Source organism: Bos indicus x Bos taurus, chromosome 13, assembly GCF_003369695.1.
Source record: "Bos indicus x Bos taurus breed Angus x Brahman F1 hybrid chromosome 13, Bos_hybrid_MaternalHap_v2.0, whole genome shotgun sequence".
Taxonomy (NCBI): domain Eukaryota; kingdom Metazoa; phylum Chordata; class Mammalia; order Artiodactyla; family Bovidae; genus Bos; species Bos indicus x Bos taurus.
This window is the reverse complement of record NC_040088.1, coordinates 43374400-43401550: the sequence shown is the minus strand read 5'-3', so window position 1 is coordinate 43401550 and position 27151 is coordinate 43374400. Positions and strand designations below refer to the sequence as shown.

General features: G+C 46.6%; 1 protein-coding gene across 1 annotated transcript in view; it reads right to left on the bottom strand.

Moving 5' to 3' along the window:
* RALGAPA2 (Ral GTPase activating protein catalytic alpha subunit 2) overlaps positions 1-27151 on the bottom strand; it is a 269547-nt gene that overhangs the window by 48126 nt on the left and 194270 nt on the right. Inside the window, exon 38 of the mRNA XM_027559590.1 lies at positions 18966-19093. Coding sequence (XP_027415391.1) covers positions 18966-19093 — 128 coding nt within the window. The remainder of the gene's footprint in view (positions 1-18965; positions 19094-27151) is intronic.

The window sequence follows — 27151 nt, the reverse complement described above, 5'->3', positions numbered from 1 at the left end:
TTAGCAGGTCAGATGCTGGAGACTAAAAGATGAGGAAGCCAAGGAAGACGTGGTCTTTGTCCAGCTGGGGGTGGGGGGTGGGCAGGTGCATCAGGACGTGCCCTGGCTCAGGGGGTCAGACCACATGGTCTGTGGAAGCCGGGCAGGGGTGCCTGCTGGTCACCCACCTTCCCTCACTCACAGCAGGCTGCCGCTGTCCTCAGCAGGTTGAGTGTGTGCCAGCCTGGGGACCTGCCTAGGCTAACAGCTCTAGGACTTCCAAGGTTAGACAGTGAAAAACCTCGAGCCTTTGGCCTGGGTTTATGTGAGCTCCAGGCAGCCATGTGTTCAGTCTGGTCGCTGGGAGGTCATTCTGCTATGAGGGGACCCCAGCTCTCCAAGTGAGAAGGTTGTCAGGGAGTGAGGATGCCTAGCCAGCCCGTGGCTGGTCCAACTGCACCAGGGCAGGCACCAGACCTGCATGTGAACCACCCAGCTGAGCCCTGCCAGCCCTGAGGACGCACGAGGTCCCCTTCCACCACCACCTTCTCAAGCCTTTGCAGAGGGCTTGACTCTCACCCGCAGGCCTCCCGCAGTGAGAGGACAAGGCCAGGACTTGTAGTAAGATTCTAAAATTCTGTTAAAATTAAAATAACTTTGATCTAAAATTGAGAAGCAGGGACTTCCCTGGCGGTCCAATGGCTAAGATGCCACACTCCAATGCAGGGGGCCCGGGTTCGATCTCTGGTCAGAGAACTAGATCCCACGTGCTGCAACTGAGAGCTTGCATGCCCCTACCAAAAAGATCCCTCGTGCCACAACGAAGACTTGGTGCGGCCAAACAGACAAACGCCATTGAGAAGGAAATTAGGCTCGCCTGAGTGGGACACCCTTTCTGCCTTGTCACCTGCTACTGGCCAGATCAGAACCAGTCCTGAGGATGAGACGGGGTGGGGCTGAGCCTGGCTCTCTCATTCACCTCATGGGGATGTCTCGAGGGCCACCTGACGCTCTATGCTGAAATCTTGAATTTTATTCTTATAGAGTATTGTTCCTCTTGTCTACTGGATGAGGCAGGTCAGGACACACAAAGCTTTTGCACCATGTGAGGGCTTGATCTTGCTCTCCCAAGAAAGTTCTTATAAAAGCTTGTGGACATAAAGATGAAATGACTCATCTTTCTTTTTTTTTTTTAATAGGAAGACAGATGCTCTCAATTTGATGACCTTTTCTGTGATGACAAGGGGCTGAATTTATGCATTTGCTCAACAACTATTTACCAAACAAAGTGTTGACTCTGTGGCAGGTGTGGAAGCCACACCCAGGGCTGGTATTCACCTGGGGAGTGCCAGCGTGGGCGGCACCCTGGCCAGCACCCCACTAGTGCCCTCGAGATCCCTGAGGTTGGCGATTTCAACTCTTGCTCTTGGAGGCATCAGTGAACCCCACAGACGAAACCCCTGCCCTGGGGCGGGGGGCATGATGTGAGTCAAGTGAATGAACTAGGTGGTAAATTTACACCGTAAATAGAGTGCAGGTGAGCAAGGAGATGGCAGAGGTGTGTGTGCAGGTGTGGGAGCTTGGTGGGGGCGTGCTGAGAGGCTGAGCCAGTGGACATCTGGAGAACAGAGCTTTAGGCTGAGAGCACCGGGCACTCAGGCCTCCCAGGAGGACTCTGGCATTGATTCTCAGTGAGGGGGAGCCCTCTGGAGAGGGTGGGCTGGGTAAGCCCTGAAGTCTGACCCACATTTTAGCAGGCTGGCTCTGGCTGCTACAGCGAGTGTAGACTGGGCTGGACATGGGGCAGGAGCCAGAAACAGAGTCGGGAGGCCATGGTCAGCTGTACAGTCTTAGTTGTCACATCAGGGAGTGGGGAGGTAACTGGAGGCTTCTGAACTGGGACAAGCTCTCATTTCTACTTTAGAGGAGAAACTCTGGTTGCTGGTGAGTTTTCCAGGGAGACAGGCTCAGGGAGTGATGAGTGATGGGGCATCCAGCCCAGAGCGGGGGTGATGGGTGGTGAGAAGCAGCTGGATGTGGGTTATGTTTTGTGGATTGATTCCTTTTATATGTTCTTCCTCCCATACATCCTTACAATGATCTGTCTGTGAGGAATTATTACCCTCATCGTACAGGTAAGGAAACAGATAGAGGTAAAGATGCTTGTTGAAAACCAAGGAAGGAGCCTTCCTGGTGGCTCCGGGGTAAGGAATCTCGCTGCCAATGCAGGAGACATGAGTTCGATCCCCAATCCAGGAAGATCTCATGCTGCAGAGCAACTAAGCTCGTGTGCCACAACTACTGAGCCAGGACTCTAGAGCCTGGGAGCTGCAACTATTAAGTCCATGTGCCACAACTGCTAAAGTCCGCAGGCCCTGGAGCCCGTGCTCCACAACAAGAGCACACCACAATGAGAAGCCCATGCACGGCAACTAGAGAGTAGCCCCCGATTGCCACAACTAGAGCAAAGCAACGAAGACCCAGCACAGCCATAAATAAATAAATAAAATAATATACATATATATTTTTAAAAAGCTAAGGAGGGATCCCTGGTGGTCCAGTGGCTAAGAATCCACCTTGCAATTAAGGGGATGTAGGTTCGATCCTTGGCCAGAGAACTAAGATCCCACATGCATGGGGCCATGAAGCCCATGTGCCACAACTACCGAGCCTGCAAGCCACAACTACAAAGTCTATGCACTGCAACTAAGACCCGACACGGCCAAATAAATAAATCGTAAAAATAAAAGCCAAGGAACTTTTTATGGAAACTGAAACCCCAGGTCTGTGTGAGGCCAGCCCTTGGGCATCACCTGCTAGTTTGAGGACCACATCAGAGTGACGCATCTGACAATTCATGCAGCCCTGGTAGGAAAACTGCTGCTAAGGATGGAAGACGGTGGAAGCTTCTTAGACAGAATCAAGCCTTGACCAGAAGAGTCCACTGTGACTGTCAGTGACATTGCCCAACATGAGAGCTAGAGACAGGTTTTAAACTGCTTTTATGCTAAAAAAAAAAAAAAAAAGATCTGCTTTCCTATTGAGTTGTCATCAGTGGAACTCTGGTTAAATAACTGGTTGAATGATAAACCCATTAAGGAAACCAGGGACCCCAGTGCGTGTACCTCACAATCACTCAGGGAACTTGGGGAGCCTGAAGCACAGCTTGTCTGCCACCTACGTGTGTACTCTTTACAGCCCAAAGTGTGATAATTGGGGCACATGAATCTAGGAAAAGGAGTGTTTGAACAGGATGGACATTTATCTCAGAGAAAGCCAGTAAATTAAAAGGAGAGCACATCTCATTCTGACCTGAGTTTAAACCAACATTTAGCTCAGGAAATCAACCCCGAATATTCACTGGAATATGACTGTTGATGCAGCTCCAATACTTCGGCCACCTGATGTAAAGAGCCGACTCACTGGAAAAAGACGCTGATGCTGGAAAAGATTGAAGGCAGGAGAAGGAGATGACAGAGGATGAGATGGTTGAATAGCATCACCAACTCAACAGACAGGAATTTGAGCAAACTCTGGGAGACAGTGGAGGACAGAGGAACCTGGCGGGCTGCAGTCCATGGGGTTAAAAACAGTCGGACACGACTTAGCGATCGAACAACAACTAAAGAAGCCTGAGATTCCACAGAAGGTAGTGTATGTGAGGTGTGCGCGCCTGCTAAGGCACTGCGGTCATTTCTGACTCTGTGAGACCCTGCACACTGTGGCATGCCAGGCTCCTCTGTTCATGGGCTTCTCCAGGCAAGAATATTTCAGTGGGTTGCCATACCCTCCTCCAGGGGATCTTCCTGACTCCAGGATCAAACCTGCGTCTCTTATGTCTCCTGCACTGGCAGGCAGGTTTGCTACCACTAGTGCCACCTGGGAAGCCCAGTTTATGTGAGGTGTTTATGCACAAATGCATACGCATTGGGAGGGAGAATTTATAGCACATAAACACAGAAATAATTGGTTTTCCTCACTGAGATCATTTAAATGCTGTTTTCTTTTTTAAGTATTTAAAAATTGTGAACCATTTTTTTAACGTCTTTATTGAATTTGTTACAACGCTGCTTCTATTTTTTGTTTTGTTTTTTTGGTTGCAAGCCATGTGCGATAGCTCCTTGACCAGGGATCGAACCCACACTCCCTGCATTGGAAGGTGAAGTCTTAACCAGTAGACCCCCAGGGAAGCCCCTAAGTGCTGTTTTCTGATGAAGACGACTTCTAATGTGCACATAGGTGGTTATGTGCAGAGAACATTCATCCTGTTGAGTTCAGTCGCTCCGCCGTGTCTGACTCTTTGCGACCCCATGAATCGCAGCATGCCAGGCCTCCCTGTCCAGCACCAACTCCGGGAGTTCACTCAAACTCACATCCATCGAGTCGGTGATGCCATCCAGCCATTTAATCCTCTGTCGTCCCTTTCTCCTTCTGCCCCCAATCCCTCCCAGCATCAGGGTCTTTTCCAATGAGTCAACTCTGCATGAGGTGGCCAAAGTACTGGAGTTTCAGCTTTAGCATCATTCCTTCCAAAGAACACCCAGGACTGATCTCCTTTAGAATGGACTGGTTGGATCTCCTTGCAGTCCAAGGGACTCTCAAGAGTCTTCTCCAACACCACAGTTCAAAAGCATCAATTCTTCAGTGCTCAGCTTTCTTCACAGTCCAACTCTCACATCCATACATGACCACTGGAAAAACCATAGCCTTGACTAGATGGACCTTTGTTGGAAAAGTAATATCTCTGCTTTTTAATATGCTATCTAGGTTGGTCATAACTTTCCAAGGAGTAAGCATCTTTTAATTTCATGGCTGCAATCACCATTTGCAGTGATTTTGGAGCCCAGAAAAATAAAGTCTGACACTGTTTCCCCATCTATCTGCCATGAAGTGATGGGACCAGATGCCATGATCTTAGTTTTTCATCCTGTCAGAGAGGATATCAATTCTGCTTTCCCAAATTAATGAGTAGACAGTATTTCCAGGACATTAAAAAGATTTGATTTAAACAGGTCAAAAATCCTCTGAAAATATTCCTTAAACGTAAAACTAATTTCCTTCTCTTCCTTGTATTAAAATTGAGTTCTTGAGAGTGTTCAAAGTATCTCAGTTCAGTTCATATCATTTTACAAATGTAAAGAAAACACACATCCTACTTCCTTTTCACCACCAAGCTAACCTCTCCTTGGGAGGACACAGTGTGATGGCAATTTTCATCTTTGGGGAGAAAGTTCTGGTTCTCGGGGCATTGAGGGCAGAGCACAGGGGTGAGCCATAGAGGCCCCCCTGCGAGGCTGCGCCTTCTTTAAATTCCACCAAGGACGGCAGTTTGGATGGAGACCCCAAAATCTATTCTGTCCATCTGTTTTATTATTCTTAGAACAACTGTCAAAAGTTGCCCAGGGATCAAGTTGCAAACATACTAATTTGCCTTTGAAAAGTAGGCCCTGGGGGAGTTCTGGAACTCTACTTATAAATTCAGAATCCCATCAGCGTGCCTGCTCGCCTTTGTGGAGGTATGAGCCTGCGCTTCCAGGCTCACATCTGCCTCCACGCCGGGATGCGCCCACAGACCCACATCCCACTTCATAGGCAAATGAAGGCAGGACCAAAGGGACTTGGCATCTTAAGGGCTGGCTTAAGATGACTAGCAGGGCCCATTTTTTTTTTTTTTAGGAGGCAGTTCCTTCATGGATCACTGATGGATTAAGGACGAAAGCTTTGTGGTGGAGCGTTTAAATGGGTGGACACAGCGGAGGGACACATATTCAGTGCTCTTTAATGTCCCAGGACTGAATTAGGAAGGTTGGAGACGGGAATGAAGAAGCATTAGAAGAAATAAACTGAAGAGAACTATTAATATCATAAACCACTGTATACTGTATCGTTTCATTTTTTTATGATTCTGATGAAAATAATGAGAAGATCATTTGGACACCTGTGATACCAGACATGGCTTTCTAAGTCATAATGAGCAACGTCCCAGGAGTCATCAGGTTAAAATAGTGTGCATTTTGGAAACATGCTGCTCTGTTGGAAACTGAGGCAGCTTGTACTTCTCAAGTTAAAGGCATGTGCACAATACAACATGAAGTCCACATGACTCCTGCATGGCTCCCATGCAGGACACATGATCGCATCTTGGGAGGGTAGATGGGGGCCCTGGCACTGATCCTCAGAGCTTCCAGCACCCCCCACCCCAGCCCCAGGGGTCTCTGTCAAGTCCCAGGGTATAAAGTCAAATGCTTTCATCCACGTCTCCTGCACTGCAGGCTGATCCTTTACCATCTGAGCCAGCAGGGAAGACCCTTCAAAGCACAGAACCCAGAAACATATTAGAAGTACAACTTTCAAAGTACTCATTTTAGAGTTTGGTAAAATGCATCTGAGTAAACTAGAGAGGATACCCTTTCAAGGCCAACATGATGGCATGTGGATTGTTCTCACCTGCAGATGACCAAGGAAGCATTCCACTTTGATAAAAAAAAAAAAAAAATTTACTTGTGTGTGTTGCAGATTGCTGCTGCAGCTAAGTCGCTTCAGTCGTGTCCGACTCTGTGCGACCCCATACACGGCAGCCCGCCAGGCTACGCCATCCCTGGGATTCTCCAGGCAAGAACACTGGAGTGGGGTGTTGCAGATTACTCGGGTACAAAACCCGCTGGGAGTCCACTGCAGACACTGAAGTGGACGGGCCCAAAGGGGATCACCATGTGGATTGGTCTGCTTTGTCCCTCTTCGGCCTTGCCCAATCTCTTATTATCATAAGGCATGTATTACCCTTTTTGGAGATCTGAATAACAGAAAGTCTCACCTTCTAATATATTGACTCTAATTGCAGAGACTGCTAAATGCTCTGGGATGCTGTTTATGGTATCATGTTCCTTTTAAAATGGGACCGATAATTAGTAAACTGAAATTTGATTAACGTTGGATTAAGAGGTTCTGATGTCTCGCTGCAATGTGTGTACTGGGAGAGATCAGCCGTAGGAAACTCATGTCTTCCCCTCTCCAAGATGAGAGGATAAATTTAAAAGCCTGATTTTTTTTTTTAAAAAGAGAGTTCAGTTGGTGTGCAACAGTTCATAATGTAGGATTCAGTTTTTTTCCTCACTCTTTTTTGTTTTCTCACTTTGAAGCTAGAGCCAATGAATTAATTATTTGAGAGAGGACAAAATAAACTAGAAATAAAAGTTCTCCTCCAAAAACGCTATGGGTGAGCCCCCTGGTTCTAACAGAGGGACCTGGGGTGTTAGATGGCTCAGGCCTCTCACCAAGCTCAACTGCAGAATTCCAAGACCATGAAGATCTCCTCTGAAAGGTATGCGTGTGTGTGTGCGTGCTACGTCACTTCAGTCGTGTCCAACTCTTTGAGATCCTATGGACCATAGCCTGCCAGGCTCCTCTGTCCATGGGATTTCCCAGGCAAGAATTCTGGAGTGGGTTGCCATGTCCTCCTCCAGGGGATCTTCCTGAGCCAGGGATTGAACCCACATCTCTTATGTCTCCTGCATTGGCAGGCGTGTTCTTTACCAGTAGCACCACCTGGGAAGCTCTCTGAAAGGTATAAAGCCTGCAAAAACGACCACTAAATTTTAAATCAATACCACTTTGTGATCTTCAGACTTAAGGTTAGGGATGCCTCTTTATAGTTTCGCTAGGATTATAAAAAGGTGTGTAATGGCCAGAAATTTTTCCATGCTCCATGGCCAGGAGTCCATATTTCTTCCTTGCCTGCATCTTAAAATTCATACTCTTGTTTGCCTACTGCTGAAGAGTGTGGTAGAATCAGGAATAATGGCTCCCTGTGAAGCTGTGCCATTCCCAAAGTAACCACCTGAACTAGAAAGAAATGCGTCATTTATGGAATGACCTTTCACTCTTTGAATATTCCGACATTCATAGATGTTAAATGCCTAGAAATCCTAGCAGCGCTATGGAGAAAGGTGGGAAGGGTCAGCCAATACCCTCTTGCCTGCTCTTGACAGGATGACCATCTCCACTTTTTTCAGCATCTTTCTAACAGCAATCTGTATTGGGGAACAACAATGGAATTTGTGTCATCATGACCAAACGATTACAGTGCAAACCGAGATTCTTTCGGGGCCCAGCAGGCTGCTGGTCCCTATGGAAACACAACCTCAGACAGTGTCCTCCACTGGGCTGGAGGAGGCGGCGAAGGCTTTTGTGCCTGGGGAGATTTCTTCCACAACCTTCCAGCACCAGACTCCAGAGCTTCCTCTCAACTCTCTTCTAATTGAGATGCAAATTAATCTCTCCGGCTGATTACACTTCCCTTAAGGCTACCAACACGCGCAGCTGTAACCAGAGTTTGTGAACTCCCCAACAAGTGACTTCAGCTGACAGCCTTGCCCGTGCAGACTGGCCGGTGGCAGGAGCTGGGCAGCCAGGACTTCCCTATGGCGAGTTACTGGCAGTAGGAAATTTACATACAGTTATGAATGAAAATGACAACCCTATACGACCGTATCCCTAGGACTCAGAAACAGACTCTGAGGCCAGTGTCACTTGAGGTCTCAGACTGAAGGACCACACCACTCCTGTGGATCCTGGCTTTCACTGCTTCACCTCCCTACCTCCTTACTGGCTGCTCTTCTGTAACCTGAACACCATTCGAATCCATCTCTCTAACTATTAACAGCTCTAAGAATACAGGATGACTAAACAGCCATCACTTACTTTTCATGGCTCTCGATACACTTCTATTAATTAAAACCAGTGGATAAGAATCCGTCTGCCAGTGCAGGGGACATGGGTTCAACGATGCCTGATCGGAAAAGATCCCACAAGTCTCGGAGCAACTAAACCCATTGGACATGCTACTATGCCCATGTTTTAGAGCCCTTGAGCTGCAGCTTCCGAAGCCTGTATGCCCTAGAGCCTGTGCTCCTCAATAAGAGAAGCCACCACCATGAGAAGCCCAGGTGATGCGAGGAAGAATAGCCCCTACTTGCAGCAGCTAGAGAAAGCCCATGTGCAGCAACAGAGACCCAGCAAAGCCAAAAATAAGTAAATACATAAAAACATAAATAAATTAAAAAATTAAAAAAAATCAGATATAAAGTCACCATTCCAATTGTTGAGATTTCCACCTAAATGTCCTTCAATAACTTTTTGCGGTGGTGATGCAGGCGTTATTATTTACAAAGCAACAGAAAAGCAATATGCACAAAACACTATGTTGGGGGATTCAGCTGCAAGGTAAACACTCAAAAATGGGGAAAGGACTTAAAGTGTGTCTTTCTGTACAGAGATATATACTCTATTCGTAGAGCTCTATTTCTTGGAAAATGAAGATTTTCAATTTTGAAAAAGAAATGCTGTTTTATAAAATATGAGTCATTTTTGTCTTGTTTTCCAAAACGTTTTCTTAAAAAAACTGAATGAATCTCTTCTCTCTGGCTCTCCCTTCACACATATGCATGTTTATAAAGTCCTAGGAGGAATGGACAGTGTCTAGTCAATTAGGAGACAGAAGAGGCTAGAGATGGCAGATCTGGCAGGTAGCATGGACAGCTGTGGAATGGGAGGCCCCTGGGTCACAGCAGACAGCCAACCACTGGTGGGGGGAATGGGCGTGACCTGGGAGGAATCCTGTGGGGGTCCACACACCCCCAGTGAGGAGGAACACCCCCTGTGAAGGTTGGGATGAGACAGGGTGGCCCAGCCATGGATCCAAGTGGGAAGTGAGGAGAAGGGGTGCTGCTAGTGCTATTTCACGAAGCAAGGTGCCAGCCTGGCTTCTGTGCACATTGTTAGAGTCACACTAGCCTTTTGTGGAGGGATGTGCTTCTGTCTAACCGTGATGGGTCATGAATCTTCAGCAAAACCAGCAAAGTGGTGTCTTCTTCTCCCTCCTTGAAGGTTCCCCTTGCCACCACCATGTGCCTCCCACAGGCTTGGTTCCTGGTTGGTATGCAGGGATGGAGGTAGTCTCTGCCCCCTTCTTGGGTACCAAGCTTTCACAGGGGGTGAGAGGAGGTGGACCTTCTACACAGAAGGGAGGAGTGGTCTCCAGCCTTCATCCGAGCATCTCCGATGGTGAAAAGTACTTCTGAGACCTGATTCCATGGACAGGAGCTTCCACAATTCACAACAGAGATCTGAAACACTGGTATTTATGGGGCCAGGCTCACACTGAGGATGGTGACTGCAGTCATGAAATTCAAAGACACTTGCTCCTTGGTAGAAAAGCTATGTCAAACCTAGACTGTGTATTAAAACGCAGAGATATCACTTTGCCAACAAAGATCTGTCTTGTCAAAGCTAGTTTTCCCAGCAGTCACGTACTGATGTGAGAATTGAACCATAAGGAAGGTTGAGTTCCCAAGAATTGATGCTTTTGAACTGTGGTGCTGAAGAAGACTCTTAAGTCCCTTGGACTGCTAAGAGATCAAACCAGTTAATCCTAAAGGAAATCAACCCTGGATATTCACTGGAAAGACTGATGCTGAAGCTAAAGCTCCAATACTTTGGCCACTTGATGTGAAGAACTGACTCATTGGAAAAGACCCTGATGCTGGGAAAGACTGAAGGCAGGAGGAGAAGGGGACAACAGAGGGTGAGGTGGTTGGATGGCATCATCAACTCAATGGACATGAGTTTAAGCAAACCCTGGGAGATGGTGAAGGACAAGGAGGCCTGGCGTGCTGCAGTCCATGGGGTGACAGAGTCAGACACGACTGAGTGACTGAACAAACAGGCTCGCAGTGTGATAAAGACCATGGTGACACTTACTGGGCTCTCACTTAGGACCAGGCTCTGTTTTACCTGTGTGGCCTTCTGACCATCTCATCTCCCCTAGGAGGGGTACAAATGGGGCTCTGGGTCTCAGTGTCAGGGAGATGTGGCCCAGGGGTCTGCAGTGAACAGGGGGATAGGCAGGCAGCTGGTTAAGAGGCTGATTGCTGCCAATAACAGAGAAGGCCCTGTGGGGTCAGAGGTTTTGATTCTTCAACAAAAATCAGAAATCTAGATTTTGTAAAATGCACAATCTCCCAACTTCTCAACCTGCCTGACAAACTTAATTTTTACATGACGCTGGAGGCCACTACAGTTCAAACGAAGTCCATCTGAGGGGCTGGATTCAGTTGCAGGTGGCTGGTTTTCAGGCTCTTGGGTTTTGCATGTTTGCTCCAACATTGATCTAAAACCCGCTTCCTGGATGCCTCTGTTCACTGCTCCCTGTTCTGCAGCCCTTGCTCCTCTTTGACGCCCCAGGCTCCTGAGACCATTCCTCCTTGGTTTTGCTCCCTGAGCTGTATGGACCGGCTTCTCTGGACCTGCTCTGGGTTGGTTGGGCTCTTATGATGTGATCCCAGAGTGACACCCCTATTTGCCATGTGACCCAAGAGTGTAAGGGCGCAGGGACCATGCCTGTTCCTCCTGATGCGGTCTCACCCTCATGTCCTGGATCTTAAATCTGTGCTCAGTCACGATACTCGGGTTGCAGACACCACCTTTGGCCACGCGGAGTCACCCTTGGCCTCTAGGAACCCGGCTAAGCCCATGGGTGTGGCTTTTTGGGTTCCCCTTTTGGTCTTATCTGGATGGTTTCAGTTTGGTAGACTCATCTGTTGAGATGATCCTCATTTCTGATGTTGCCTTGGATCAAGTTAGTCCGCCCTCTCAGTTTCCCTTAAAAATGGTATTTACTTTGATAAACAGGTGTTCTAGACCTTTGTGAAAATTGCTGGATGGAAGCGGACTTGAGCAAAGCCTCGGCCCACATGGGACCAGACACTAAGGCTCTGGTTGGTCAGTGGCCACAAATGACTGCATTTATATTTAGCCACAGTAAAGTCACCCAGCTTCTGTAGGCCTGAACCCTCTCCCATTGGCTAGATGGCTATGATTCTTTATCTTGTGTTTAACCAAAATTAAGATGTATATTTACAAGCGTTCTCTAACTTCTGAAATGAGTAATCTTATCAAATATCATGCATGTGTTTGGGCTACTTCATTCTATGTGGACTCATCCTTTTCTGGAGGCTTACACGCACAAGGGACTCTGCATTATGCCCCAATTCATCCTTTAATCCTATCTGAAAATGAAAATAGTTTCCTATTTTCAGTTCGGGGTGCATCCTCAATTTACATGACTTCTGAAAAAACAATTCTCCTGGTTCTGAGATCACTGTTGTAAATTTGTTCCACAACCCGATGTATGTGGCCTTGGAGGATGGATCTTACTGGCAGGGGCCAATTCTTTCTTTTTTCTTATTGTGTTCTCAGTGCTTTGAGTCTTCATTCATACACTAAGACACTTTTGCCAGCTCCTAGATGAAAAAGCTGGTGGAAGGTGGGATGGGGTTCACGGTGAAGACCACCCATGAGCACCGTGGAGAGCGACCCTCAGAACAGAGGCCCTGCAGACCCCACGCCATGTGGCTACAATGGGGGCTCCCTCTACCGCACCTCCCCTTTTTCTTTCTCAGAGAAAGTTTTCATTTTCTAATAAAATACCAAATCTCATTTCTTTTCCCCTCCACAGCATCAAGCCATCTCTGGAAACATGCCATTTCCTCACCCGATCTCTACCTTTTGAAATGTGCTTCCGGGGTATCAGAGCACAGATTTGCTTGTGGTTTATTCTGTTATTCTTACACAAACTCTGGGACAAACCGTTACTTTCTATAACATCCAAGTCAGCCTTTCACTGATGCTGAGCAAATGAATGCATCAAGATATAGCTCCCAGTGTCTGCTTCCTCTGTCTTCTGAAAGAGGGTGTGCTGGCCAGCAATTTGTCAAATGCGGACTTCCCTGGTAGTCCAGTGGTTAAGAATCCACCTGCCAATGCAGGGGACTCGGGTTTGATCCCTAGTCTGAGAAGATTCCAACTGCCATTGAGCAGCTAAGCCCATGTGTCCCAACTACTTTTAAGCCCACACATCCTAGAGCTCATGCTCTGCAACAAGAGAAGCCACTGCCATGAGAAGCCAGCGCACCACAGCCAGACAAAGCCTGTGTAGCCACGAAGACCCAGTGAGGTCAAACATAAATAAATTTATCAGATGCTTGCTGCCCTTAGTAGAATGTACTCTGGAGTGGATGTCAAGCAGCTGAAGTCCCTATTGCAGCTCTACTTTGCCTTCAGGCAGCTCAGCAGGTGGACTAGAAAAACACTGTGCATGCCTCACCTCCTCGCCCCCACCCCGCACCGATGGACTGTGACCCCTCACCCCAAGCATTCTCCATCCTGGGCACTCTGACCCCAGCCAGGAGCGTCTCCTCTCCTAGCGCTGCTGGTATTATCTGGCATGTGTTTCTCTTCCCTGAAGCGGTTCAGCTCTAGGTTCCTGTTTCTCCCAGTTCTCCAGGTGAAGGCTGGGGCCTTGGTGCTGAGGCTGAACCCCTCAGGAATATGGATTCTGCTTGCCCGCCCGCCGAGGTGACCCTTCATTCCCCTCCTCCTTGCTCTCCTGGGAAACTGCTCTCTCCATTTCCTCCACCCATCTCTCTCAGTCCCCCATTCCTCCCAAATCTACTCTTCAAAGGGATGCTCCAAGCAGTCTGGCCTTGATCCTCTTCCCGTCACCCTCCACACCCCTCACATCTAGCAGGCCACCTGCCTGCGGGAGGCGCCCCGTCTTCCCCTGCCGCAGACCAGACCCTCAGGTCTTTTCAGAGCCCCTCCTGTTACCCCTGCAATGCCTTTATCACCTCTGTCCTTCCAGACGTGTGTGTGCATGCATGTGCGTGCAAGTGAATGCGCGTGTGTGTGTCCGTCTGTCCTGCACTCTGCTGGACGGAAGCATCTGTGGGCCTCAAAAGCGATGCATTCTCTCGGAGCGCAGTCCAAAGCAGATGCTGTGCCCTCACTTGGAATATTTGTTCGTATTCCTGTTCTCAGCAGCTAGGACAGTGCCTGGCGCATGGCAGAACCCAGACCATGTTGACAAATGTGTCACTGACCCCGCACCACCTGGCACCGTCTGCCTCCTCTTCCTACGCTACTCTCAAGTGTGTGAAGACAAATGGAGGGAGGTAAAGGTCTTCTGAGGGAGAGAACAGAGGTCCCGAGGGTGAGGGAAGGAAACAGAATGGTTACAGCTTTAGGAAGGGGGCCCATTTCTGAAAGTGCATAAATTGAGAACACGACTGAGCAATGATAGGAAGAAGTTAGCAGTCTAAAAAGAGATGCTCTGAAATCATCAAGTCTCCCTGCTGATGGAAAATGATGCTAAACTTCACTGGTGAAGGAGGGCCAACATTATAGGTGTCCCCATCAACACTGACAGAGCCATGGGGGAGAGCGGGGGATGCCACTGAGACCATGCTCCCAGAGGGGGATGTGTACTTTAAGAGGCCACAGTCTGTGTGGTTCAGGGAGACCCCCTCCTAGCAGGCTCACTGCCTGCTGTGTGCAGCCTCTCCTAACATGAGTTCTCTGAGCAGGAGCAGAGACGCCCTGGCCTGATGCTTCCAGAAACCTGAGTTAACTGCAGTCTGGTTTGGGAACCTCGAGCTGGCCCAGAACCTGTAAATAAGACACGTGGCAGGTCCTGTACACAGCCCTCCAGGCACAGATCTGGGCCCCCTGATGGCCCACAAGGGATGGGAAAAGCAGAAGACTGGTGAGCTGGCCCACATCTCTCAGCAGGACAGTGGCTGCAGGACAAAGGCCCACGGAGGAAGTGACCAGAAACCCGGGAGGCGGGGGGGCCAGGATGAGACATCACTGAAGGTGCTTTGCCAAACACATCCCTGACGAATTCACATTCTTTGGGGGAATCCTGTAAGACAGTGCTATTTTTCAGTCTCCTATGAGCCTTCAACACAGTTGCGACTGTTTGATTGCTTAGCGTATAACAGGGTACCCCAGACAGGAACTCCTCTAATGTTGAGTCTAAGCTGGGTTTATTGCTCAGAAAAGATCTCCAAAAGGCACATTCATTCCAACAATGCTCCCAGTCCTCAGTTTAGTAACAACTGTTATGTCTTTTTGAATGCTGTGCTGTGCTTAGTCACTCAGTTGTGTCAGACTCTTTATGACCTGAGGGACCGCAGCCCTCCAGGCTCCTCTCTTTTTCCAGGCAAGAACACTGGAGTGGGTTGACATGCCCTCCTTCAGGGAATCTTCCCAACCCAGGGAACAAACCCAGGTTTTCTGCATTGCAGATGGATTCTTTACTGTCTGAGCCATCAGGGAAGCCCAAGAGTACTGGAGTGGGTAGCCTATCCCTTCTCCAGGGAATCTTCCTGATCCAAGAATCGAATCGGGGTCTCCTGCATTGCAGGTGGATTCTTTACTAGCTAAGCTACCAGGGAATCCCTTTTTCTCGGATATTACTGAACAAAATTGATACAGAACTGCCCATATTTCTACTTCTGATTAAATATCACCCAGAACTGAATCCCAGTGGACATATTTGAGTTGAGCACTGGTCACTAGCTGGGGTGGGGGCTGACTCCCTGGGGAAAACAGGCTCCCCATCTGAACCAGAACTCACTCTGAGAGAAACAAGCCTATGGTGTCCTAACAAACACAAACCACCAAGGAACCCTATGTGTCCTGAGTTGTGTTACTTCCTTGTGTTAGGCAACAATTTCCTCTAAAAATGATGACACAGAGGGAAAGGGGAAAATGGTGCCCATGGTTCCTTTTCTAGTCAGTCCCGACTCGTCTGTAAACTGAAGTTAAGTTTAGTACATAGGGAGAGTGAAATAAAACCAGATAAGTTTCTTTTGCGCAGTGTTTCCAGTCCTGGCATCTACGTACAAGTTATGAAATATGAACTGGGTAATTCCAGTGGTTCCATACCTGAGTTAGATGCTTTTATGTTTTGCATACTAAACTGATATTACACAATATAAAGAATGAAAAAGTAATGCTAATCATCTAAATTTTTAATATTCCTTTACCTAAAATGATGTTAAATAGCAAATTAAAAAACACCATGACAAGTTAGAGAAAAACTGCCAGAGAATGGAAAATGCTTTATATTTTAGCCTCTTTGAAGGCACTGACTCTGCTTTTTAAGTAAGGGGCCCACATTTTCATTCTGCACTGGGACCTGGGTTACATAGTAAGCCCAGGTTTCAGAGATATCCAAGGCATTAAGGACCTTCTCAGCCCTTGGAAGGGTTTGAGGGGCTGGGATGGTGGACCCTACAAACTCCCCCCTACCTCTTGCCCTGGCATCGGGCGACCCCGATGCTGTACTAGGATCTGAATCTCCAAGGTGGCCATGAAGTGAGAGAGTTAGGATCCCCTCAGCTCCTTGGTCCTACTCAGAAGACCATCTCTGCTGGAAGCTCACTCCTGTATCTGTCACCAGGACCCCGCTGGACTTGACCATGCATACAGTCCTAAAGAGCCCTAGATGACCACTCAAGAACACTGTGAGTCCCTCCGTTTGCTCCGGTGTCCACTGTCCCAGGACCCGGTCCTGCCACCTGGGGACAGTGCCCCTCACAACCCTCCAGCTCAGCCTACGGCTCTCTCCTTGGCATCTCAGCCCCACTCCCTGGCTGCCTTCGAACTTGGTTAGTTTGCCTGTCTCCTCCAGGCAGCACGGGGCAAGGGCTACACCTGCCTGCTCCCCCCTGGACCCCAAACCCCAGCTCTGGGCTGGGCAGATTCCGAGCCCACAGGGACTGACTGGAGACACCCATGCAAGGAGACACCCATGATTAGGATGTGTTTGGTTATTTGGTGTTTTTTAAACTTCAAACCTAAGGCTTATGTCAGTGAAGCAGTGGATTCCAGACTAGCGGCGACAGCAACTAGGTTAGATTTTTGTTAAAGCATGTGAATGAGAGCGCCAGGATGCTTTAACATAGTGTTAAAGGAGCAGTTCACTATTAATAGCCTAGGCAGATATCTATAAATATTTAAAAAATCTAAAAATTAGTCATTTTTTAAAGAACAAAAATACAAACACCCCCACTTTTCTTAACTTTTCTTCTTCTTATACCTTTGGTTTTTGACCTGAATACTAGCTTTTTTGCAGGCAGAAATTAGAGAATAGAGTAGTTAAGTGATTGCAAAGCTTTCCCTGTTGATTATATCTCTATAAAGATTACTGATAGTGTTTTAAATAATTTATTTGAATTGCACTAATTAAATCTTCTCAAGGTGTAAGGCAAAAGAAAAATGTTTAACATTTTATAATGATCAACATAATAAGTTTATTACTTTCTCTTTGCTAACTTCCATACTAAGCCATCCTCTGAGATGTCCACCTACCTATTTTATGAGCAATTTGGGGAAAGAGCACTTCCTCACTCATGTGAGCATCAGTGGCCCTAAGCCCACATCCACTTCAGTTCAGTGTGGCTGCTTGAAGAATTTTTAAAATGATGCTGAATCCTATCCTTTGAACTTTTAAAAATAGTGTTTCCCCTTAAACCTGATTATTCTGAAGCCGCATTAATTCCGACTGGAGAAAGCAGTGTCCAACAACACAACAAAGTGTGGCTTTTGTAATGAGCAGCTCCGTAAGTGGAGAAGGTGACGTGACAAAAATCACAATGGACCTCTAGCAAACGGAATCTTCCTGTTTGCAAATGACTTTTTCTTGCCTTGGCCCAACATCCTTGACTGATGAGTGTCCAGCTCATCATGCAAACCCGACCAGCCAGTTGCTAAAAAGATCCTTCTCATTTCTGCCAAGAACCTTTCTCTAACAGCCTGTGAAATAAAAACTCCACCGCAGAAGGCTGAATCGGCACCAGCCATGAGATTAAGTCCAGAGTGCAGTGGAGGTCCCTGTTACAGAACGCCTGCTCTGAAACACCACCCCGGGCCGGACAAATCGGGAGGGGGCAAGCCAAGGGGGACAATGCCCCCCAGCCCCCCGGGGAGGGACCAGATGGGATCTAATAGCTCTTTTCTACTACTAATTTCTATGATAATTCTGAGTTGCCACATGGCATATGTATTTTTTTCTTAATCTAAAGACAGAATATCAGTCAATGAAGTGACCAGGATTTTAATGAAAGGTATTTTTCATGAACTGTATCTATTCACATGTGGTATTTCTCACCCACCCCTCGCCCCCACCCTCCAGCAGCGTGTCTCTGATGGCAAGGTTGGGAGAAGCAGAGAGACAGAGGTCAAACACAATATGCTTATAATCATTATCAATACTAATTAGAAACAGAGAGATCCTGAGTTGTGTTAGGTCAGATGTGTTTCGAAGCAATTTTATGAAGTCGCCTTAATTTTCTTATCATCAGGGTAAAATGAAGCTTTAAATATGCAGTACCTCCAACACCAACCTGATCAAATGGCTGCTTTTCATGGTTCTTGGCTCCAAAAGATTTAAGATTTAAATTTGAAGATTACAGCAGGCCAACGAATGTTGGAGAAAAAAAAAAGGATCACACTAATGAAATTTCTTCTGCCTTTAGAAAGAAGATCAGAAATGAGAGAAGGAGGTATTCAGGATTTGGGAAAATGACTAAAGGATTTCTAGCCACTGTCACTGGTGAGTTCAAGCACAACTCTGTTGAGGGTGCCCTTCCTATCCTCCCAACCAAACACAATGTCCCCTTCCCTTGACCTCCTGGGACACCATTTGTGCTTCTCCAGTGGCACCTGTCACGTTCTCTGATTTATCAGCATCATTTCCTTCGTGGTTGCTTCTGGCAGGTGCTTGGACTGACGCCACTGCATCTTTTCAGCACCCCAACTTACATGCAACAGACTGCAGCAAACAGAGACGAGGAGGAGGGGGGAGGAGAATGAACCTGGGGAGAAACACCCCAGGAGAATGAGCATCTCATCACGGGTGCTGTTCTCAGCACAGACGTATGGGGCTTGATGATGAAAATCAACTCTTCCTAAGTTAGATGTGGCACAAAATTATATTATATAAAAGTATGATGTTTTACTTCAACCCAGACTGAAAAACATCCTTTCTCCCTTCTTGTGCCCAGCTGTTAAGACTTACCTCTTTGCCTGAAGTTGGATGCTGGGCAGGTTAACACGTTACACACTTAACTTAAAAAAGATACAAGCTCTGGTAGAGGGGGATGAGGCACTTGACGGCCCGGCTGGCGTTGATGCAGGTGGCACAGATAAGGCTTGGCAGTAGCTTCCCACTCACGATTGCTCCATCAAACAGAGGCCCAAAAAATGGAACCTGTCAATGCAAAACAGAACAAAACCAGAAGAACACTTAGTATGTTAAAAACAAACAAACAAACAGTAAAAGGTGAACCAAAGACATGAGGACAGCTGCTTATACACCTCAAGTCTGTCAGGACCACGCACACTGCCACCCACAGACTGGGCGCTGGATGTAGGGGACCCAGGTCCAGGGCTTTCGAATCAAGCCAAGCCGGGTTGGGCCACGATGCTCCTCTCCTGCAAACTTATCAGCTAAACTTCTCATGACAGACTGTGACCATGTTCTTCTTTTCTTTCTTGAGCTGTCATTTATGGAAGCGATATTACTCTTTCTGAGCGTTTCCACCGTGTGGATACACTCCAGAGCACACAGCCGGGCCTCAGGGTACACCCCCAGGCTGGCAACCTTCTGAAACTGATTTTAGAATTAGCAATATTTTCACATGGATCCCGATGTGTGTTGACTCTTAAAGGAGATGACACTGTCTCGGCTAACAACCACAAGGTCCTCCTTCTTGAACCTTCTTCCCTCTATTTCAGAGACATCACATCATTCACATTTCCTTCTAATTCTTTAACAGAGACTTGGCTTTCCTTCACACCTGTGCCACCCAGGGTTTGGGTGCCTGTCTTTTTTTGGATTTCTTTTTCTCTCTTCCACTTTTTTTTTTCCCGTATTTGAATTTCATCAACTCAATTCACTACTATGGAGACTGTCAGCTCCATGAAGTCAAGAATAGGGTCTTCCTTATAACTCCTGTATTTATTCTTATCACTTACTTACTTATTTGTTCAAAAAATATTTATTATCTGACAGATACTGTCCTATTGACTTGGGACACAGCAGTGAATATAAAGAAAAAAATTCCTGATTTCATTGAGCTTAGAACTTATTGGAGGTTTTGGAGAAAAGAACAGTATAAAGACATCAAATATGTAATATGTTAAGCATTAAAGTGGGCTTCCCAGGTGGCACTAGTGGAAAAGAACCCACCTGCCAATGCAGGAGATGTAAGAGACACAAGTTCGATTCCTGGGTCAGGAAGATCCCCTGGAGGGTATGGCAACCCACTCCAATATTCTTGCCTGCAGAATCCCATGGACAGAGGAGCCTGGAGGGCTACTGTCCATGGGGTTGCAAAGAGTCACACATGACTGAAGCAACTTAGCACGCACACACAGGTAGTAAAGTGCTAAGGTGAAGCAGAAGGCAGGGAAGAGCAATAGGACTCTCCAGGGGAGAGTCCTTCAGTTAGAGGTCACACGGCCAGAGGGACGAGGGAGGGCAGGCTGACTTCCCGTGTATGAGGACGGCTGATACAAGAGCATTCCAGGCAGAGCAGCAGCACACACGATGCCCTGGGTGGGGGGCGGAATCAGTGTGTTTCAGCAACAGTGAGGAAGCTTCAGTCTGGTTGGAGCTGACCTAACTTGGAGATGATCTTTGCAAATGAAGTGATCAGGAACCTAAATGCCCAAGTCAGACAGGGTAGGATGCATGTTTGTATACTTGGGGTGGGGGCAGGGATAGAGCATTGCAAAAAGATGGGGGTAAAGGGGGCGCCTGTGAAGAGTAATGGCAACCATGATCACAGTCTCTGTGAAAGGAACTTTGTCAAGTTACAAAATAATGTTAGAGTAAGATGTCAGGATGGAGAAGGTAATGGCAACCCACTCCAGTACTCTTGCCTGGAAAATCCCATGGATGGAGGAGCCTGGTAGGCTGCAGTCCATGGGGTTATGAAGAGTCGGACACGACTGAGAGACTTCACTTTCACTTTTCACTTTCATGCATTGGAGAAGGAAATGGCAACCCACTCCAGTGTTCTTGCCTGGAGAATCCCAGGGACGGGGGAGCCTGGTGGGCTGCCATGTCTAGGGTCACACAGAGTCGGACATGACTGAAGCAACTTAGCAGCAGCAGCAGCAAGACATCAGGAAGAACAGACAGGAGCAGAAAGCCTCTATGCATGGTGGAAAGGGCATGTGGGGAGACATCAGGGATCGGGGACCAGCGAGAGTTGGTTTTCCGTGACATTCCCCCCGAGAAGCTGGCTCGTTACCCTGAGGTCAGAACTGCCTCGGCACTGATGGACAGGATGAACACCACTGGCTTCACCCTGAATCCTGCCTACAAACAGGAGAACAGACGTATTTGAGGGCATTTCATGAATACCCATCCCCCAATTAAAACTATCAAGAAAAGTTATCATGAACAATGAGAGGATCAAGTGCCAGACTGGAAATAAGCAAGGGCCAAAACGAGAGGTCAAAAGGGAAAGCAGGGACCTCTGTGGTTATTCATAGGACTGTAGGCTCCAGGGATGCTGGTGCACAGACAGGCCGGGCCCTCTCGGGGGCTTCTGCACATGAGCAAGGGCTTCCCTTACTAAACCGGTTTGCCACAACTACTGAGAAAGAGCTCTAGAGCCTGTGCTCCACAACAAGAGAAACCACTGCAATCAGAGGTCCAAATACCATTATTAGAGGATATGCCTCACTCACTGCAACTAGACAAAGCCCGTTTGCAGTAACTAAGACCCAGTGCAATCAATCAATAAATATAAAAAATAAAAGATTTCATTTGTTCCTCTCTAAAGCTCTTTCTTTCTAAACTAGATCTGTGTTTCTGATCCATATAATTTTCCTTCTTTTTTGATGAATTTATTGCAACATTTCTTATAAGGCAGGTCTACTGGTTACAAATTGCCTGACTTCTATACCAAAGAATGCTCAAACTACTGCACGATTGCACTCATCTCACACGCTAGTAAAGTAATGCTCAAAATTCTCCAAGCCAGGCTTCAGCAATATGTGAATGGTGAACTTCCTGATGTTCAAGCTAGTTTTAGAAAAGGCAGAGGAACCAGAGATCAAATTGCCAACATCCGCTGGATCATGGAAAAAGCAAGAGAGTTCCAGAAAAGCATCTATTTCTGCTTTATTGACTATGCCAAAGCCTTTGACTGTGTGGATCACAATAAACTGTGGAAAATTCTGAAAGAGATGGGAATACCAGACCACCTGATCTGCCTCTTGAGAAATCTGTATGCAGGTCAGGAAGCAACAGTTAGAACTGGACATGGAACAACAGACTGGTTCCAAATAGGAAAAGGAGTACGTCAAGGCTGTATATTGTCACCTTGCTTACTTAACGTTTATGCAGAGTACATCATGAGAAACGCTGGACTGGAAGAAACACAAGCTGGAATCAAGATTGCTGGGAGAAATATCAATAACCTCAGATATGCAGATGACACCACCCTTATGGCAGAAAGTGAAGAGGAACTCAAAAGCCTCTTGATGAAAGTGAAAGAGGAGAGTGAAAAAGTTGGCTTAAAGCTCAACATTCAGAAAACGAAGATCATGGCATCCGGTCCCATCACTTCATGGGAAATAGATGGGGAAACAGTGGAAACAGTGGCAGACTTTATTTTTCTGGGCTCCAAAATCACTACAGATGGTGACTGCAGCCATGAAATTAAAAGACGCTTACTCCTTGGAAGGAAAGTTATGACCAACTTAGATAGCATATTCAAAAGCAGAGACGTTACTTTGCCAACAAAGGTTCGTCTAGTCAAGGCTATGATTTTTCCTGTGGTCATGTATGGATGTGAGAGTCGGACTGTGAAGAAGGCTGAGTGCCGAAGAATTGATGCTTTTGAACTGTGGTGTTGGAGAAGACTCTTGAGAGTCCCTTGGATTGCAAGGAGATCCAACCAGTCCATTCTGAAGGAGATCAGCCCTGGGATTTCTTTGGAAGGAATGATGCTAAAGCTGAAACTCCAGTACTTTGGCCACCTCATGGGAAGAGTTGACTCATTGGAAAAGACCCTGATGCTGGGAGGGACTGGGGGCAAGAGGAGAAGGGGACGACAGAGGATGAGATGGCTGGTTGGCATCACTGACTCGATGGACGTGAGTCTGAGTGAACTCTGGGAGTTGGTGCTGGACAGGGAGGCCTGGCGTGCTTCGATTCATGGGGTCGCAAAGAGTCGGACACAACTGAGCGACTGATCTGATCTATTTGTCTGAGAAAGTATTTCTTCTTTCATTTCTGAAGAATACAGAATTTTATGTTGGTGGGTGTTTTTTTTTCTTTCAACACTTGAAATATTTTACTCCACTTGCTTCTAACTTGCATGATTTCTGGCTAGAAGTTCAATGTAATTCCTAGGCTGGAGCCTTTAGACTTATTTTTGTCCTCTGGCTTCTTTTAAGATCTTCCTGTTATTTTTAATTTTTGTCTGTTTGGGCTGCTTTAACAAAGTACCATAGACTGCTGCTGCTAAGTCGCTTTAGTCGTGTCCGATTCTGTGTGACCCCATAGACAGGGATTCTCCAGGCAAGAACACTGGAGTGGGTTGCCATTTCCTTCTCCAACCGTAGACTGGGTGGCCTATAAACTCTCACAATTCTGGAGGCTGGAAAGTCTGAATCGGATGGCTAATAAATGGATGGCTGTCTTGTCTCTGTGTCCTCACATGCAAGACGTGGTAAGGAAGCTCTCGGGTCCTCTTCCAAAAGGCCACCAATACCACTCCCAAGGGCCCCACTCTTATGACCTAATCACCTTTACCCCTACCCCTAAATACCATTACACTAGTGGTTAGATTTCAAAACATGAATTCTGGGGTGTGAGGGACACAAACATTCTGTCTACAACGTGTAGTCTGAATGTGACACATCTGGGTGTAGATGCTTTTGTACTTATTCTCCTTGGTGCTATCTGTGCTTCCTGGATCTGTGGTTTGGTATCTGTCTTCAATTTGGAAATTTTTCACATATTGTAAGTGAAGGGAAAGTCACTCAGTCGTGTTCGATTCTCTGTGATCCCCAGGACTGTAGCCCACCAGGCTTCTCTGTCCCATGGAATTCTCTAAGCAAGAATACTGGAGTGGGTTGCCATTCCCTTCTCCAGGGGATCTTCCCAACCCAGGGATCAAACCCAGGACTTCTGCATTGCAGACAGAGTCTTTACTAACTAAGCCACTAAAATACATGTAATATAAAAATGTATTTATGTTATCATTTCAAATATTTCTTCTGTCCTTTCTCTTTCTCTTCTGGTATTCCCACACTAGGTGTATATTACCCTTTGTAACTGGGGCTTTCCAGGTGGCTCAGCGGTAAAGAATCTGCCTGCCAATGCAGGAGACACAAGAGATGCGGGATTGATCCCTAGATTGGGAAGATCCCCTGGAATAGGAAATGGCAACTCACTCCAGTATTCTTGCCTAGAAAATTCCATGGACAGAGGAGCCTGGTGGGCTACAGTCCATGGAGTCGCAGAGTTGGACACGACTGAGCAACTAGGCATGCACACACTCTTTTTAATTATCCTGCAGATCTTGAACCCTGTTCAGTTTTTGTAATCCTTTTCCCCCTTGGCATTTCAGTTTTGATATTTCTACTTAACATATTTTCAAGCTCTCCGTTCCTTTCTTCACTAATTCCATTTACTGATAAAGCCATTAAAGACATTCTTCATTTCTGCAACCGTGCTTTTGATTTCTAGCATTTCCTTTTAATTCTTTCCTGGAGTTTGCATCTCTCTGCTTCCATTACTCATCTCTTTTTGCATGTTGTCCATCTTTAGAGCCTTTAGCATATTCTTTTAAATTCCTGATCTGATCATTTCAAAATCTTTGCCATATCTGAATCTGCTTTTGATGCTTGCTCTGTCTCTTCAAACTGCGGGTTTTTTGGTGGTTTTTTTTTGCCTTTTAGGATGCCTTGTGATTTTTTTGTTGTTGTTGAGATTGATTTACATGATATGCCAGATAAAAGAAACTGAAATAAATAGATGATTAGTGTAAGACTTGATGTTTGTCTGGCTAGTAGTTAGCCAGTGTTGATGACTGCTGTGTTTATGGTTTGCTGAAGCCATAGATGAAGGCATCAGACTCTAAAACTTGCTCGGATGCCTCTGTTTCCGACTTCCCTATTGTGTCTGGGCTTCCCCAGGGATTTTGCGGATAAGGTCTCAGATGTGCGGCTCTTTTGGATGCTTCCCATTACTATACAAAAGCCCAGCTGATGTTGTGATGAGGTGCGGGGGAGAAGTGTTCTACGGATCTGTCATAAGGTCCCAGCCCTAACCTTAAAAAGAATCCAGTAATCAGTGAGATGGAGCCGTGATTGAAAAAAAAAATCATGAAGCTAACTAAACAATAAAAATCCAACCACAACAAACAATCAACTAATGAACTTCAAGTACAGCACAGAAAGTGCACGTCTAGTCCTGGGAGCAGTGGGCCTGTGTCCTGACCATGGAGATGTTCTCTATGCTCCTAGCGTCCCGGCCTGCCTTGCCCAGATTTAGCTGAGGGCACATGCAACCACACGCAGGAGCTTCAGCAGGCACTTGGGTGCATGCTGAGCGGTCAGAGAGGAAGGCCCTTCCTGCTGAGGTCAGCTGGGGCAGAGGATGAAAACTGCCCACTTTCTGACACGCAGCAGGCTCTTCCAGTGGCTGCTCGCACATTTACACAGGCTGACTCTCGCCAAAGGAGGAGGAGAAGACAAAGGTGGGAAGATGTAAATATCAAAGACCAGCTGAAAAAAGGGAAAACAATGCAACTTTTGGGGAAGATCAATTGAGAGGGAATTCTTAATAGCTAAATTGTTGTGAAACATAAAACAGGAGCTAGGAGTTAATAATAGGCCATAGATTTTTTTTCCCATCTGTACTGAAGCTTATGTTATAAATAAATAAATGTTCGTTATTATTCTTTGGCAGCACTTTTTGGGTGACTCAGACAGTCTTTCAAAACTGGACAAAAGGAATAATATAGATCCTTCTATCCAGGGAATTCCTCTAATTAGGAGTGGCAATGAACTAGAGAAGAAATCTGATTTTGATGTAACATCTGCAAATGACAGCTGCCTTTTCACAAAGTTCCCAGTGTCATTCCTCCACCTAAAAACCTCCCAACAACAATAATAATAAATTACCAAACCAGAACATATTGCAGTTATCCATTTAATAACATATTTAGTGAATTCTAGTTGTTCAGTGTCTTTAATTATCTTTTCAAAACAAATAATTCTTTACATATTCAAAAATAAGCAACTCACCTTCCTTGAGAATGTCCCCAAATTATTTGAAAATGTATGACTTAATCTCAAAAAGGACATTTGGCTGGGGTTGAGAGAAATGTTTAAGAAATATTTGAAATATTCAAACTGCACATTTGAAACAAGAAGAAATTTACACAACCATGTTGTAGTCAAACACATCCCCTTTACAATAAAGTCACCCTAGGAAAATATTTCCTTCCAAAAACGGGTGCCAGCACTGGTTACTCAGGATCCCACATGTGCAAATGTTCCTGTGGCTTCTGGTGCCTGGACCCTAACCAGCATCCCGAGTACGTAACTTGCTCTCAGTGAAGGTCCTGGGTTAGCTGTCTTCCTGGAGACAAACACACACACACACACACACACACACACACAATAGCTGCTGAGCCTGCAGGAGAGCCACAAACTACAACAGCAGCCTCAGGGCAACTTAGGGAAAGGATGGGCATCTAGGAACAGGAGGTTCCAACAAGGGCCTCTCCTCTTAAAGGGGTGCTTAGAATCCATGGAAGATGGATGCTCCCCAACCTCAGTGTTACAACTGAGGAAGCTAAGGTCCAAAGATGTTGAGAGACTTGCCCAGGACACCCTTGCGGCGGAAGCACAAGGACTGGAACTTTGGGGTCCCAGCTCCTATCCTGTTACCCACCCCTGCCTGTGCTTCTCAGAAACAATGGAATCGTCATATTTTCGTCCCAACCCCGTATCTACCAGGGCCAAGTAAGGAGATCCTAGAGAACATCAACGTGGTTTGCATTTACAAAATGGACAATCTGCTTGGGGTGACAAAAAGGACCCTTCCTCAAAGCCTCCTCTTGTCCTAAACTACTCCTGGTCAAGGCTGCTTTGGCTCATCTAGCCTTTGGTCAGAGAGTCACCAGCCAATCACTAAGGTCCCTGGAGAGAAACAGCAAAAATGCTAAAATGTACCTTCACAAATTCATACAAGCAAATGAGCACCCACAGTGTTCTGAGTTCCCCTGTTTTT